Genomic DNA, 14,565 nt, shown 5'->3' with positions numbered 1-14,565 from the left:
GGAGGTGCTACAAAGACAAGCTTATGAATCTGATTTGCTCCCTGGGATTTAAGGGTTCAGTTTTATGCCTTTCCGGTACAAAACTTCCCTGTTTAAGCTTATTGTACAAAAAAATTAAGTAACTGCTGAATTTGGTGGGATACATTTCTTCCAGTAATGACATTGATTAAACTTTTCACAGTACATTTCATATTGATTTAATTTTCTGCTGTCTCTGAAATGTTTAGGAGTACCTGTAAGAATGCCACAAGCCACAGCTTATGTTGTAAATAATGGGATGCCTTTAAGTACTACTGGACCACAACTCACAGTTCATCATCGACCACCTCAAGTAAGTGCACATATGAATCTCCCCATATTTCTTTTGCAGACATGTTAGGGAGCGAATATTAAAATACCTGTGTAGCATTCTACTTGATTTTTAGGTCATTATCTTGGAGGTTATAGAGTCTTAGCCAGGATTTTGGTTATTAAGCTGAAGTCTGACAGCTGCTCATTTAACTGATTGAATTCCGGTTTCAACAGTGTCCAAAAGAATAGAGCACTTCTGCACTAAGACTGCTTCTGTCCTCCCCCCCCCCCCCACGGGTATGGGTCGTTGTTGGGTCGACATGGTCATTAGGTCGACATGTATTAGGTCGACCTGGGTTTTTGGACTTTTTTTGTTTTCTTCGTAAAGTGACGGGGAGTTAGTGCACCGTGTCCCTTTGCATGGCTCTCTTCGCTCGCCATACTTTGGGCAAGGTGCCTTGCTGCGCTCGGCACATGTTATCGTTCCCAATTGTAGTCCACATGGATCGTCAAGTAAGAAAAAGTCCCAAAAAAATTTTTTTTTTTAAAACTCATGTCGACCTAATACATGTCGACCTTCAGTGGTCGACCTAATGACTGTCGACCAAAGCTGTGTCGACCTAACGGCCGTATCCCGCCACCAATTTTTTTTTTAAATATACTTTTTTGCCTCTGCTCTCAACGAGGGATAGGCTTTGAAAGACAAAATCAGCCTTGACACAAGGGGACACCTGTGCTGCTTGTGCCATAAGACACATTACCACAGATTCCAGACAAAGCTCTCTAGGTGCGTTAGTGACTTCCCTAGGCAGCAGCAACCAAGGTCTACACAGAGCAGATGATTCAGGGCCTCCAATGCACAGGTGGTGGATCATGCTCCTTACATAAGGAATGTAATGGCATTTGCGGTGACCTGTCCTCCTGGACTGTGGCCATGTCTATACCCGCCAGAATTGACAGACTGCAAGTCAGAGCCTTTGACCCAGACTTCCTTGTCTATAGCCCCTGCAGGGAAGTATTCGATTGAGAGCTTTTACTTTAGTCACTCAATTCTAGCAGAGGAACTGTCTTTTATAGGAACACTTTTGTCTCTTGTCTAGTTTAGTGGTAGGCAACCTGTGGAACTGCATGCCCTCTACAGTTTTGCTGTTGGGGCATGCTAAAAGTAGCAGAATATGCTGGAATGAGTTGGAAACAGCAGCTGAAGTTCAACAGGATGCCTACCCTCAATCTATTTCATGCACTACAGATGTCCATCGTGTCTAGTACTCGGTATGCCTGTGGGAAGTGTTGCTGAAATGGTCATGCCAGCTTAGGCCAAGTCCTTGGTCCTATCTTTTTCAGAACTTTAATAATTTGTAGCACATGTTAAAGGAGGGTGAGCAAAGTTATTTCTCAATCCGCTTTCTCCAATGAAGCTTCACAGTATTGCCCTTTTCATCAGAGGGTGTTTTGCAGGGGTCTTTAGAGCCCCTAGCAAAGAGACTAGATGACGTATTTTAGACAAAAACCATGGCAAAATTGGTACATGACTGGGTAAGAGTTTGATCATCTTTGATGTTGTATGTAGAGTCCAGCAAATCTTCATACTGCATATGCTAGTGTACCTCTGTGGTTCTGGGTGAATCTGATTTCAAATGATCAAGCCTTGGAAAGAGTGCAGAGAGAGACCAACCAATCAGCTCCTGTCACTTTTCAAATGTAACCTATAAATTGGCAATTAGAAGCTGATTGGTTGGTACTTGATCTCTCTCCAGTTTCTCTCTCTCCAAGGTTTGATACATTTCTACCTCTGTGAGCTGAGCAGCAGTTTCCTGACATTCAAGACTGAAGAGCCAGAGGCTCTTGACATTTCAGTGTTTAAAAGAAAGAAGGAAGCAATCCATTTTTTTTGTCTCATCCATCTGGGGGACGGTGCGTGTGAACTGATGGGGGTTAGAGAGTGTGGGAAGGGAGCTTTGGCACAGAACCTATAAAAACTAAGCCTTCCCCCTTCCCCTCTAACCCCTCCCATCTCCAGCCTGACTATCAGGTTTCCTCAGTTTAAGTTTTGTGCCTGGAGAGTGCAGGCACAGTTCCTTACTTGGGATTTTAGTTAGGTTTATTTTCTTTGATTTTTCTTTTTGTTCCACATGTACCCTAAGTCCCTGTTTACGGGTGACAGGTGTACTTTGAGCGGGGAGTAGTTAGTGGTTTCTTTGCTCTTTACAGCCTCTGGGGAAGTCACCACCTCTTACTGACTGGGGCTCCCTATATCCGGACTGAGGATCCGAGGAAGCAATCTTTCAGGTAGGGGGAAGAGAATGAGTATGACAGCCACAACTGATTGTGTTGGGCTGTTTCCCCCCCATAGCGTTGTGTGTGTGTGTGTGACTCTGTATGCAGTGAGCGCTGTGGTTGATGTACAGTGCGTGCTGTGGCGGGAGGGGGGTGCACGCACGGACCGCTATCTAATAGCAGCGGTCTGACAGCTCCCCAGGACACTAGGGTTGTGAAGCAGCCTGATGCCTAGTACGGCTGTGGTCTGTGGAGCCCGGGCGCTGCTCCTGCTCGCTAGCACCGGCCCGCTTTGGTTTCCATCACCATGGCGACTGGGTGAGCCGCGGCGGAAGTAGAAGGGGCTTCCCGCTTCCATCTCCCGCTCAGAGGCTGTTCAGTGCTGCCCTTCTCAGTCTGTGGGGGCGGGCTTCTTCAGCGGTCGCAATCTTCTCCACGCTGATGCAGACGGCGGGGGACGCTGCACTCCGGACACACACACACACACTTAAAGGGGGGTTTTTTCACCAAAGGATCAGCTAACTGCAAGTATACTGTGGGTCTATTCCTACCCCTTTTTATATATTGAAGTACAGGCTTGCTTATCATACTAACCCCACTTCTCACTCCTTTGCCCTTATACAGAGATAATTAGTTTTCTTTTTCATCCACTAGGGGTCACTGGAGTACTCTTGGGATATGGACGGGCGCAGCCGAACAAAGGCACTGAATATTTAAATTTAGGACTCTCCCCCCTCCATATCCCCGAGTACCTCAGTGTACGACCTCAGTGTTTTTTCGGTGCTCACAGCACTAACATCGGCTTGTGGGATTCCCACACTTGTTGGAAGATTTTAATAATTTTTCATTTTTATTTTTAAAATTTTTTTTTTAAAAGCACATCCCTTCCCAGTTTCAAGAAAAACATGGGTCCGGGATAGTGCCGCTGCACGGGCAGCGCATGGCGTGTCGGTCCTCACAAAGAGCACCCTCACAGCCACAGGCAGCACACTGCTCCTACAAAGAGCAGCCAGGACTAGAGAGCTGGACGGAGCTTGCACAGAAGAAGCCCCGTCGCAGCCATAGATCACTGGAAAGCTGACTGAAAGCTGGACGGAGCTTACACATAGAAGCCCCGTCACAGCCAGGACTACAGAGCTGAACGGAGGCTTACACAGAGAAGCCCCGTCACAGCCAGGAGTCACATCACTGAAGCTGGACGGAGCTTACACAGAAGAAGCCCCGTCACAGCCAGGAGTTCTATCACTGAAGCTGGACGGAGCTTACACATAAGAAGCCCCGTCGCAGCCATGATGAAGAGCAAGCAAGGTAGGCTGGGGAACGGGGCGGTCAGCGCAGGCTGCCGCCCCGCTATGTTGGGGGTAATATGCTGTTTAGCCCTCATGCGCCCGCCAAGCCCAGCCGCTAAGCCGCCCGTCCCAGCGCTCCGTTCGGCACCTCCGTCCGTCCGCCCAGCAGGGGGGGGAGCCATACGCCGCAGACACTCTCAGTTTAACCGCCGCTCCGCCGGCCGCCCAGGTAGGCTTCCCGCAGAGAGTTCGGCCGCCCAGCTCCGTCCGGCCGCCCAGCGCCATACCGCATACGTTCCCTCATTCTCAGCAGAGATGGTGACAAATGCAGGCTTCCCGCACACAGCGTTACAGGGGGAAAGGCACGCTGGAAGCTGGCGGGTCAAATATAGAACAGCAGCAGGGTATATGTATATATATGTCACAGATTTATAATACCGGTCCTGGCAGTAATAGGCTATGAGTCTATATTACTGTCTGTGATTTTCACAGTATAATAGGCTATTGAGCCTATATTAAGGGCTGTGATTAACACTGTATAATAGGTTATTCAGCCTATTTATTAATCTGTGATTATCACTGTATAATAGGCTATGGAGCCTATATTAAAGTCTGTGGTTATTACTGTATAATAGGTTTTTGAGCCTATTTTAATGCTGTATAAATATATTAATGTCTGTAATTATCATAGGCTATTGAGCCTATATATATATTTATTCATAGACATGTGTTGTACTCGGCCTGTGATTATACTGTATAATAGGCTATATTAACACGAAAACATTTGTAATTTGTTCTGTGATTATCAGAGTCAGCATGGCAAAGGGGCCATTTTAACCATGCTTCCTGTTGTTTTCCAGTTTGTAATTCTGGAACATTCCTGCCCTACATCTCTAAGCCACCAGAGGCGCAGGGGTGTTAGTGGGAATTTGGTTCGGGTTTCACATGCCCATGTGAACTGTTTTTCACATAAAGAATACTCTGTTTTCTCTTCACATCGAATAAATCTTTCGTTTTTTACTAAAGATTTCCGTAGAGAGAAACAACCTTGAGTTTCATATAAATATGCTGTTCAGCAATAAAATATATATATGACACATAACAATAAGTCGTGCAAGTGTCTGTCCGTTGCCTATTGTGGTGTCTGTCTGCATAGCGAGTAAGGCTCTAGAGCAGGCTAAAAATAATTTAAAAATTCAAATTAAAAGAGCGGAGTTACTCCGCAAGCTCTAACAAAAGACCGTCTTTCCAAAGGGCCAATTTCCCTTTGGGTACCAGAGTGTTTATTTGACTGGTCTTATAATTTAATGCACGATTCTATGTCAAATCTCACATCAATAACTACAAGTGAGAAGGGTACATTAGTCCAGCGCTCAGATAGTGCGGGGTTTTTGACAACCATACATTGCTAAATCCCAGTGAGTCACTGTCTCTATTTTTACAGAGACTGAGTAGACTCTAACCTCTATTTAATCGTTTCCAAAATGACGCGATCCGCCATTGGTAAATGCGTCTGTGTCGAGTCACTAGACTCTATGTATGGAAACAAGGACGATCACTGTTTAAAGAAGCTGCAGAGTATATCTGTAAAGCTTCTGCTAACGCCGGTCACTTTCATCGTCGCTAGTTTAACCGCAACAAGGCCAGAGCTTGTTGGTCCTAAATTTGACATTACTGCAGCCAGTATCAAAACGGAAATACTTGTGCCGGCGTTTAATCCCTTTAGACTTCAGTTTTTTTCAAAGCGGTGGTACAAAACAGTCACGCCTTGTAAAGACGCTATAGTCACCAAGCCAGTGGCTTGATGACCTCTTAGGCCATCTACATGTTCCTATTGTGGAAGCGCGTCTTTACACGTTACATTTGCGGGAGACATCAACTCATGAGGTCTCAGCTATTTACAGATTAAAGTACAAGATGCCTCTATCGAACGGTTTGGCAGGTTGCCATTTACTCTCTGCTGGTTTTCAGCTGTTTTATATCCAGTCAGTAGTACACCAACAGAGTCAGGGTTACTTATTCCCCTCTGTTTGGGGGAACAAAAACAGACAGCTCCGTCGCAGTCTCAATCAGCAAGTCACTTACTGCAGTTTGAAATTGAAGTTTCTGCGGTTAGCATTTGCATATTGAAGCCACAACATTGCATAATTGCACTTGATCTTCACAATGCGTATTTACCCATTCTGGTTGGTCATAGGTTCTAGCGTTTGCAAAACGCCACAACCATTAACCATTTCAGGTCTACCGTTTGGCTTCTGGTCAACGCCTCGGCTATTTACCAAAGTGATGTTGGTGGTAGCTCATCTCAGAGTCCTGACAGTGACAATCTTTCCATACTTAGACTATCTGCTCATAAGAACTCTGTCTCAACAGAGTGCCTCTAACTTAGATGATCTGCTCATAAGAACTCTGTCTCAACAGAGTTCCTCTAATTTGCGCTACTAATGTATACTGCGGTGGCAGATCATGTTCAAAAGCAATCGCATCTAATTCCGTCTGAGCGATTCCTAGGTAAGATTATAAATACGGTAAATCAAAGACATTTACCTTCTACACATCTAGTAATTAGTGCAAAACACGCACACTAGCGATACATTGGTGTATTCGCCTGTTAAAAATAATGATGTGTTTCAAAGCGCTTTAGTTCGCCGGCCTTCACTCGCGTTTCCCACAAAGGGCCGAGGGTGTATATACTCTGGACGACAGTCTCAGAGGTTCAGGAGTTGTAGTTAAAAAAAAAAAAAAAAAAGGTTCTAAAATCACGACAGATTGCTGTCGATAAAAGTCCTGGAACTCCGTGCAATTTACAATGCACTACAGGCTTCGTTTTCAGTCTGACCAAGGGCAGTCAGACAATGCAACGGGAGTTGCATACACAACAACCACGGAGAACCAAGAAGCCGCATGGCAATGCGGCAGGTAACTCGATTCCTCAATTGCCCAGAACACTATTATGTGAGGATGTCAACGGGGTTCATTCCGTGAGTGGACATCTGATAGACAGATGATCTCACCCGTCAGGATTTATATCCTGAAAACTGGACATTAAATCCAGAGGTGGTTCATATGTGAGTCCACAAAAGATTACCCTCAGGTATACAGGATGGCATCTCGCCACATTACGAAAGCTCTGTATGTGTACAAAACAACAGATCACAAGGGCAGTGGCGGTGGAGTGTTTCACAATCATGTGGTCAGTCAGCATCATGTATCTGGCTCCACCATTTTCCGTTGTTCTCTCTCCGTTGCCAAAACGGATCATAAGACCGTTCGTCACAGTCATACTAGTGATATCTCATGGGTTTCGGAGAGTTTGCTTCTCAAATCTCCAAGGAATACTTGCACACGATCTTGGCCCGCTCATAATACGTCCAACCTGTTACAACAGGGAACGTTCTTTTACCCATAGTTACCTATGTACCTATTACCTATGCACCGCAGCTGCGGTTGACGGGGTGAGGGTTCAAACGCCCTCTTAAGAAATAGGGCATTACAGTATCGGTTATACCAACCATGTTACGAGCTAGTAAGCCGCTTAAGGCAGCTCATTATTACAAAATTTCGTGTGCTTACATAGGTGGTAAACCTCGGAAGTTTCCGACATCATCCTTCAAGTTACCCGTATTCTGTTAAACGGGATGGGATGGAAAACTGCGTTTATCTGCACTGAGGGTGCAGGTATCTGTGTGGTAAACTTATTTTCAAAGACGTTTGCCTCTATTGCGTCTGTACACACCTTTCTACAAGGTGTCATCAAAGTTCAGACTCTGTTTATCCCACCTACAGCGCCAGGTGGCTTGAGGTTGGGTTCAGATTTCTTACAGTTTTCATATTTTGAACCCTTACAACAAATGGGAATTAAGTTTCTCACTTTGGGAAAACATTTTTCTTCTAGCCTTGGCTTCGGCAAGGGTTTTGTTTTCATATTTGGGTGCCTTGTATTCCAAGCCACCGTATTTGAGTTTTCTCATGACAAAGCAGATCTTCGGACGAATTCCGCTTTCGTATTCTTCACATCAATATACCAATAGTGGTTCCTGTGTGGACAGCACATTCTACAATTCTGAATGTGGTACACGCATTACGTGTTTATATATGTCCCGAACGTCTACAGTACGTAATACGGATACGTTGTTTGGTCTCTATGATGCTGCCAACTGGGGTTAGCCAGTTTCTCAGCAGACATTATCCAGTTGGATAATAATGACTACAAGTCAGGCTTACTTTAAGGCTAAGTTACAATCGCCTACGTCAGTAATAGCTCATCCCACAGGTTCTGTGGGAATGTCAGACCCAGCGGGTCGTGGAGCGTCTACGACGCGGCTACATAGCCTTCAGTGCACCACGTTTGTGCACGTTTACAAGGTATGAATGGTGGCGGCAGCAGCATCTAGCTTTGGCTGCCTACTGTTACAAGTATCAAACAGCTCTCCCGCCCACGAGGGAAGCTTTGGTACGTCCCAAGAGTACTCCAGTGACCCCTAGTGGATGAAAAAGAAAATAGGATTTTGGTACTTACCAGGTAAATCCTTTTCTTTGAATCCATAGGGGGCACTGGACGCCCACCCAGAGCAGTTTTACCTGGGTTGTTTTAAGCTCAAAGGAGCTTAGGGTAACACGTTTTACCTGGTTGGTATTAAGCTCAGAGGAGCTTATGGTGTAACACATTTTCACCGATTGGTTCAAATTATAAAGTTCTATCGGTTATGGTGTCAACGGTTTAGTTGACAGTAAAGTTATGGGTCAACTTTGTTGTTGTCCGTTATGTTATAGGTATTCTCCATTGTCAACCTCTCTATATAGTTCCTGTTCGCTCAGTAAAAAACACTGAGGTTGTACACTGAGGTACTCGGGGATATGGAGGGGGGAGAGTCCTAAATTTAAATATTCAGTGCCTTTGTTCGGCTGCGCCCGTCCATATCCCAAGAGTACTCCAGTGCCCCCTATGGATTCAAAGAAAAGGATTTACCTGGTAAGTACCAAAATCCTATTTTTACAGACAGGAGTAAGGTGTTCCACTGTGCTGTGTATTACCTTTTTTTTAGGAGGGGTGATTATTTTTCACAGCAGTATGGCCAATAAGCCGGACAAATCTGCCAAAGGGAAGGCAGGCTCGGCTGTTTATTTTGCCTGTTCTCAGTGTGGATCCAAGCTGGTTAAGGGTAGCACGGATCCGGGTTCTCTCTGCAATACATGCTTTGGGACACCTGTTGTTGAGCAGTCTGGTGGATATGTAGATCAGTCTGTTCCTCCGTGGGCTAGGAACATGGCCGATGCTATTGCGGATTTGCGTCAATCCCAGTCGGGCACTGATTCAAATCTATCGGCTGAAGAACCACCTTGGGCTAGGCATATGGGCAGGTGTCTTTCGGATTTAGCACAGTCTGTTAACAAACTGGTAACTGCTTCGGGTTCAGCAGCCACTAAAAGACAGCATCCATTGCTCGCTATCACGTTTCCAGTTGAGGAGTTAGATTCGGTCTCTCCTCTGGAGGAGGGTGAGCTAGCCTCTGAGTGGGAGGATGCTTCCACCTGGGAAGAAGAGGAACCGTCTATCAATTCCGTGGTCAGGTTATTGATCAAAGCCATCCGTCAAACTCTTAATCTTCAGGATACGGTAGAGGCTGAGACTTCGTCTGCCTTTTTCAAACGACAGAAAAGACCGGTAACTGTATTTCCCTCATACATACATTTTGCAGACACCTTGAAGGAGCCTTGGCTTAAGCCGGATTCCCGTTTTCAGGCTCTTAAGAAGTTCCGTTTTCTTTACCCATTTGCTAAAGAGGACACAAGATTCTGGGAAACGGCTCCAAATGTGGATGCTCCTATTTCTCACCTGGCTACAGTAATTCCTTCGGTACAATCAGTGATGCTTAAAGATCCAACAGGTAGGAAGATTGAGGCGATTCTTAAATCTGTGTATACCTTATCAGGTATTTCTCTCCGTCCAGTTCTCGCTGGTGCCTGGGTCGTTAAAGCCGTAGATGACTGGTTAGAGCGAGTGGTTTCGGGCATGCAATCTGATGACCCATCAGAGGCTATTGAATTAGCTGAACAGATTTCTTAGGCTCTCACTTATATTGGTGTGGCCTTGTTGGATTCGGCCTCACTCCAATCACGTGTTTCTGCTTTAGCGGTTACCACAAGACGTTCCCTCTGGCTGCGTGTTTGGAATGCTGACTCTGATTCAAAACAGACCTTGGCAGCCGTGCCGTTTGAAGGAGAATTCCTCTTTTGGTCCGGAACTTACAAAGATTATCTCTGATACTACGGGGGCATAAGCCCGTTACTTCCAGTTGCTCCTCAAAAGCTGAAACCAACTAAGTTTCGGTCCTTTCGTACTCAGGGCAGGGGTGGTTTCCAGTCCTTTCAAGCCTTTTCAAGATTTCCTCGCAGAGGTGCGTACCATGGTAGAGGATCACAGGCTCCTCGCAGACCAGCAGTTCAGCCTGCCGCATGACGCGGGTAGGTCTCCGGAGGGATCATTCGTGGTAGGGGCGCGGTTACTACATTTCAAAGCAGTGTCGCACCCAGAACGGTTGTGACGGGGGTCATTACCCGAGGTTATATTTTGGATCTCGAAGAACCGGTTCCAGACCGGTTTTTTATGACTCCTCTACCATGCGATCCCTCCAGACGATGAGCGCTAATTCAGGCAACTTCCACACTTTTACAAAATGGAGTCATTATTGCAGTTCCCAGGCTACAACGGGGTCAAGGCTTTTACTCGAGTCTTTTTCTCGTAAACAAGCCAGACAGTTCGTTTCGACCCATTTTAAATCTAAAAGGACTGAATCCGTATCTTTCTATCCAAAGGTTCAAAATGGAATCTATTCATTCAATCATCGAGGCCATGGAACTGGAAGAATATTTGGCATCTATAGACATCAAAGACGCATAGCATAACTCCATGTTCCCATTTGGACAGGTCATCAACATATTTTGAGGTTCGCGATTGGTCCTTGGCACTTTCCGTTTCAAGCTCTTCCGTTCGGTCTATCCACGGCTTCACGAATATTTACCAAGATATTGGGTCATGTAGTGGCAATTCTCGGATGTCAAGGGATCAACATTACTCCTTACCTGGACGATTTGTTGCTCAAAGCTCCATCACAGGATCTTCTTCAGCAGCACTTGCAACTCACCCCAAAGACTCAGCAGTCATTTGGATGGATTGTGAATTTCCGGAAATCGTCCTTGATCCCCTCTCAGGAGATGGTGCTTCTAGGTCTCTTATTCGACACAAGGACTCAGAAAGTTTTTCTACCTCCAGACAAACGTCAGGATCTGCAGTACAGAGTTCGCTCCCTGTTACAATTGCCAAGAGTCTCAGTACTTCGATGTATGCAGGCGTTGGGCAAGATGGTGTCGACCTTCGAGGCGGTACCGTATGCCAGATTCCATGCTCTGCCCCTTCAGGCTCAGATTTTGGGCTCTTGGAATCAAACGGGTCCGCATCTGGAATTACAGTTGTGCCAGCTGTCGACTCAGATTCGACAGTCTCTCCATTGGTGGCTTCACAGTCCAAATTTAACCAAGGGGGTACCGTTCACTGTTTTGGGATTGGATGATGGTCACCACAGATGCCAGCCCCACCGGTTGGGGGGTGATGTTTCAGTTGCAGCACTTCCAGGGACTCTGAACCAAGCAGGAGTCGAAGTTATCCATCAACATTTTGGAGTTGAGCAATTCGGTATGCTCTGATTCAGGTACAAGGCAGCGTCCAGGATCACCCGGCGCGCATTCAATCAGACAACGCCAAGGCCGTGGCTTACATAAACAAACAGGGCGGAACTCGCAGCTGTAGAGCCATGAAAGGAGGTCACCCATATTCTCCAGTGGGCGGAACGGTGGATTCCAACCATCTCCGCAATTCACATCCCAGGAGTGGACAACTGGGTTCAGATTTCTGAAGCATCCGGGAGAATGGGAACTACATCAAGAGGTTTTTCTGACACTAGTATCTCTGTGGGGAGCACCCGACATCCGACATCGACCTCATGGCGTCTCGTCTCAACCGAAAGCTGCCTCGGTAAGGCTCACAAGCTCAGGATCCTCAGGCAACTCTGATCGATGCGTTAACGGCGCTGTGGCATTTTCGCCTGGGATATGTGTTCCCACCATTCCCATTGCTACCACGTCTGCTTCCGCGCATTCGGAGAGAGGGTCTCCTGGTCATTCTTATAGCACCAGACTGGCCTCGTCGTCCTTGGTTCTCTCTTCTCTGCAGCATGTTAACCAAAGCTCTGTTTCGTCTACCTCTGCGGCCCGATCTACTTCAACAAGGTCCTTGTCGCCACCACAATTTAAATCGTCTGGCTTTGACGGCATGGTTCTTGAATCCAGCATTTTAAGGGCAAAAGGGTTATCTCGACCTGTTGTCAAGACTATGCTTCAGGCTAGGAAGCCAGTCACCTCTCAGATTTATCACGGGGTATGGCGTATCTACATTGCTTGGTGTGAAAGACGTGGGTTGTCGCCACAGCTCTTTCGTTTACCTCGTCTGTTGTCCTTTCTTCAGGATGGTCTGACTAAAGGGCCTCGTTTGTCTTCCCTTAAGGGTCAGATTACAGCATTCTCGATTATTTGCCAAAAACGATTGGCCCTCATTCCAGAGGTCCAGACATTTCTTCAGGGTGTTATCAGGATTCAACCTCCGTTTGTTCCTCCAGTTCCGCCCTGGGAACTTAAATTTGGTACTTCGGGCCTTCAGAGACCTCCATTTGAGCCACTGGAAACTGTTGAATTACGTTTTCTTACGCTGAAGGTGGTTTTTCTTTTGGCCATTGCATCGGCCAGGCGTGTTTCAGAGTTGGCGGCGCTTTTTTGCAGACCAGCTTTGTTAGTGTTTTATGAAGATCGTGTAGTCTTACGTACAAAGCCTTCCTTCTTACCAAAAGTTGTCGGCTTTTCATATGAACCAGGACATAATACTTCCAGCATTTGTTCCAGAGTCTTCTGGAAAGGATAGTCATTTGGCCTTATTGGATGTGGTTCGAGCATTATGCGTTTTTGTCCCGTACGGAGTCTATTCGTCGTACGGATACCTTGTTGGTTTTAATTGATGCGCCCAAGCGTGGTTGGCTGGCTTCTAAAAATACGGTGGCACGTTGAGTTACTTCTGCTATTCGACAGGCCTATGTTTCTTCAGCATCACCTGTTCCTGACTCGTTGAGGGCTCATTAGACCAGAGCTGTTGGAGCCTCCTGGGCTGTTCGCGGTGGTGTTTCAGTTGAGCAGTTATGTAGAGTGGCAACTTGGTCTTCCGTGCATACCTTCACCAGGTTTTACCGTTTTCATACTTTTGGTTTGGAGACTGCCTCTGTTGGGCGTCAGATTTTACAGACTGCTCTGCCGTCTGGTTCTCCCTCCTCTAACTGGAAAAGAAACCTAGGCGCTAATTTTGTTGAAATTGTCAATATATTTTTATAGAGTGTGTGTGTGTGTGTGTGTATGTATGTATGTGTATATATATATATATATGTATGTGTGTGTGTGTGTATATATATATATATATATATATATATATATATATATACACATCCAAGTTATTCACAACTCTGTTTCTTCCGTTCGCTGCTGTAAACAAACTTCTGTATGTTTGTATCTAAGTATAGAAGGAAAGAAAAATACAGCTGCGCCCGGGATTAACAGAGGGGATGATTAATCTTAGTTGAACAATTAATTACGCATGAGAATGCAAGCCACCGAGTGTCAATAATCAATTAAACCAATCAATATTGCACATAAATGTTTTAATATATAAATGAAAGAATAAAAATATGTTTAAAATTAACTGTGCACAGTATACAATTTATATTGCTAAAAAGGAAAAAAGAATATAACATAAAAATGTGTCCAAATATGAACACTAGCACTGTAGCATATCACAGCTGATTGAACATCTCCTTTGAGATACACTGTTGCGTAATTAGTATAAACAGTAGCTAAAATAACCAGTCTCTGGAATCCACATAAATATATAATAATCGCTGTTTGTAGATCCCTCTGTTGTTCAGGTCTGTAACAATATAACTTTTATGTGACAAATAGCAGTTCATGCAATTGTATACAGAAAACTGTAAGGTGCTTGTTTTATAGAGCAGGTACGTGTGGCGTCCCACCGTGATGTTACCTGGTCTAATTGTAGGATGAGAACCAATATTGGACTGAGCTCACCTCATGCGGCTTCTGGATTAATTGGCAATGTAGAGACCGCTGACCCTTGGTTGATAACAGGCCGAAAACGTGAAGGTGGTTAGTGCCAGACTGCGCTGGCTGCGGTGATCCCCTCGTAGTGCTCTCACCAACAAACCCGTCCTGCAGCAAAGGGGAGCTGAGCCGGGACTGTGTCTCCTCACAGAGACCTGCCGGGTCAGTTGGGATATTGTGACCAGTATGCTGCAGCGGAGGCCGGCTGGCTGCGGTGATCCCCTCTTAGTGCTCTCACCAATAAGCCCGTCCTGCAGCGAAGGGGAGCCAAGCCGGGACTGTGTCTCCTCACAGAGACCTGCCGGGTCAATTGAGATATTTGTGACCAGTATGCTGCTGCAGATGCCGGCTGGCCGCGTCCCGTATGCACCGAGTGCTACTGGCGTAATTGTTCAGACCTCTGGGTATCTAACCAGAGGGATTGCATATTGCAAGTGTTCCAGGTGGGAACAACAGGGAGGAGTCCTAACGCGTTTCGTCACGCCCACGTGACTTT

The 14,565-nt window shown here is 45.9% G+C and overlaps 1 protein-coding gene and 1 pseudogene across 6 annotated transcripts in view; both read left to right on the top strand.

Annotated features, from left to right (window-relative positions):
• Positions 1 to 14,565, top strand: part of LOC134958068 (activating transcription factor 7-interacting protein 1-like) — a 250,363-nt gene that overhangs the window by 213,204 nt on the left and 22,594 nt on the right. For all 6 annotated transcript variants that reach the window (XM_063940426.1, XM_063940422.1, XM_063940424.1 and 3 more), the window contains one exon: positions 228 to 331. In XM_063940426.1, coding sequence (XP_063796496.1) covers positions 228 to 331 — 104 coding nt within the window. The remainder of the gene's footprint in view (positions 1 to 227; positions 332 to 14,565) is intronic.
• On the top strand, positions 4,834 to 4,936 carry LOC134959532 (U5 spliceosomal RNA; annotated as a pseudogene).

Source organism: Pseudophryne corroboree, chromosome 9, assembly GCF_028390025.1.
Source record: "Pseudophryne corroboree isolate aPseCor3 chromosome 9, aPseCor3.hap2, whole genome shotgun sequence".
In the NCBI taxonomy this organism is placed as follows: domain Eukaryota; kingdom Metazoa; phylum Chordata; class Amphibia; order Anura; family Myobatrachidae; genus Pseudophryne; species Pseudophryne corroboree.
This window is presented reverse-complemented; position numbering and strand designations above follow the sequence as displayed.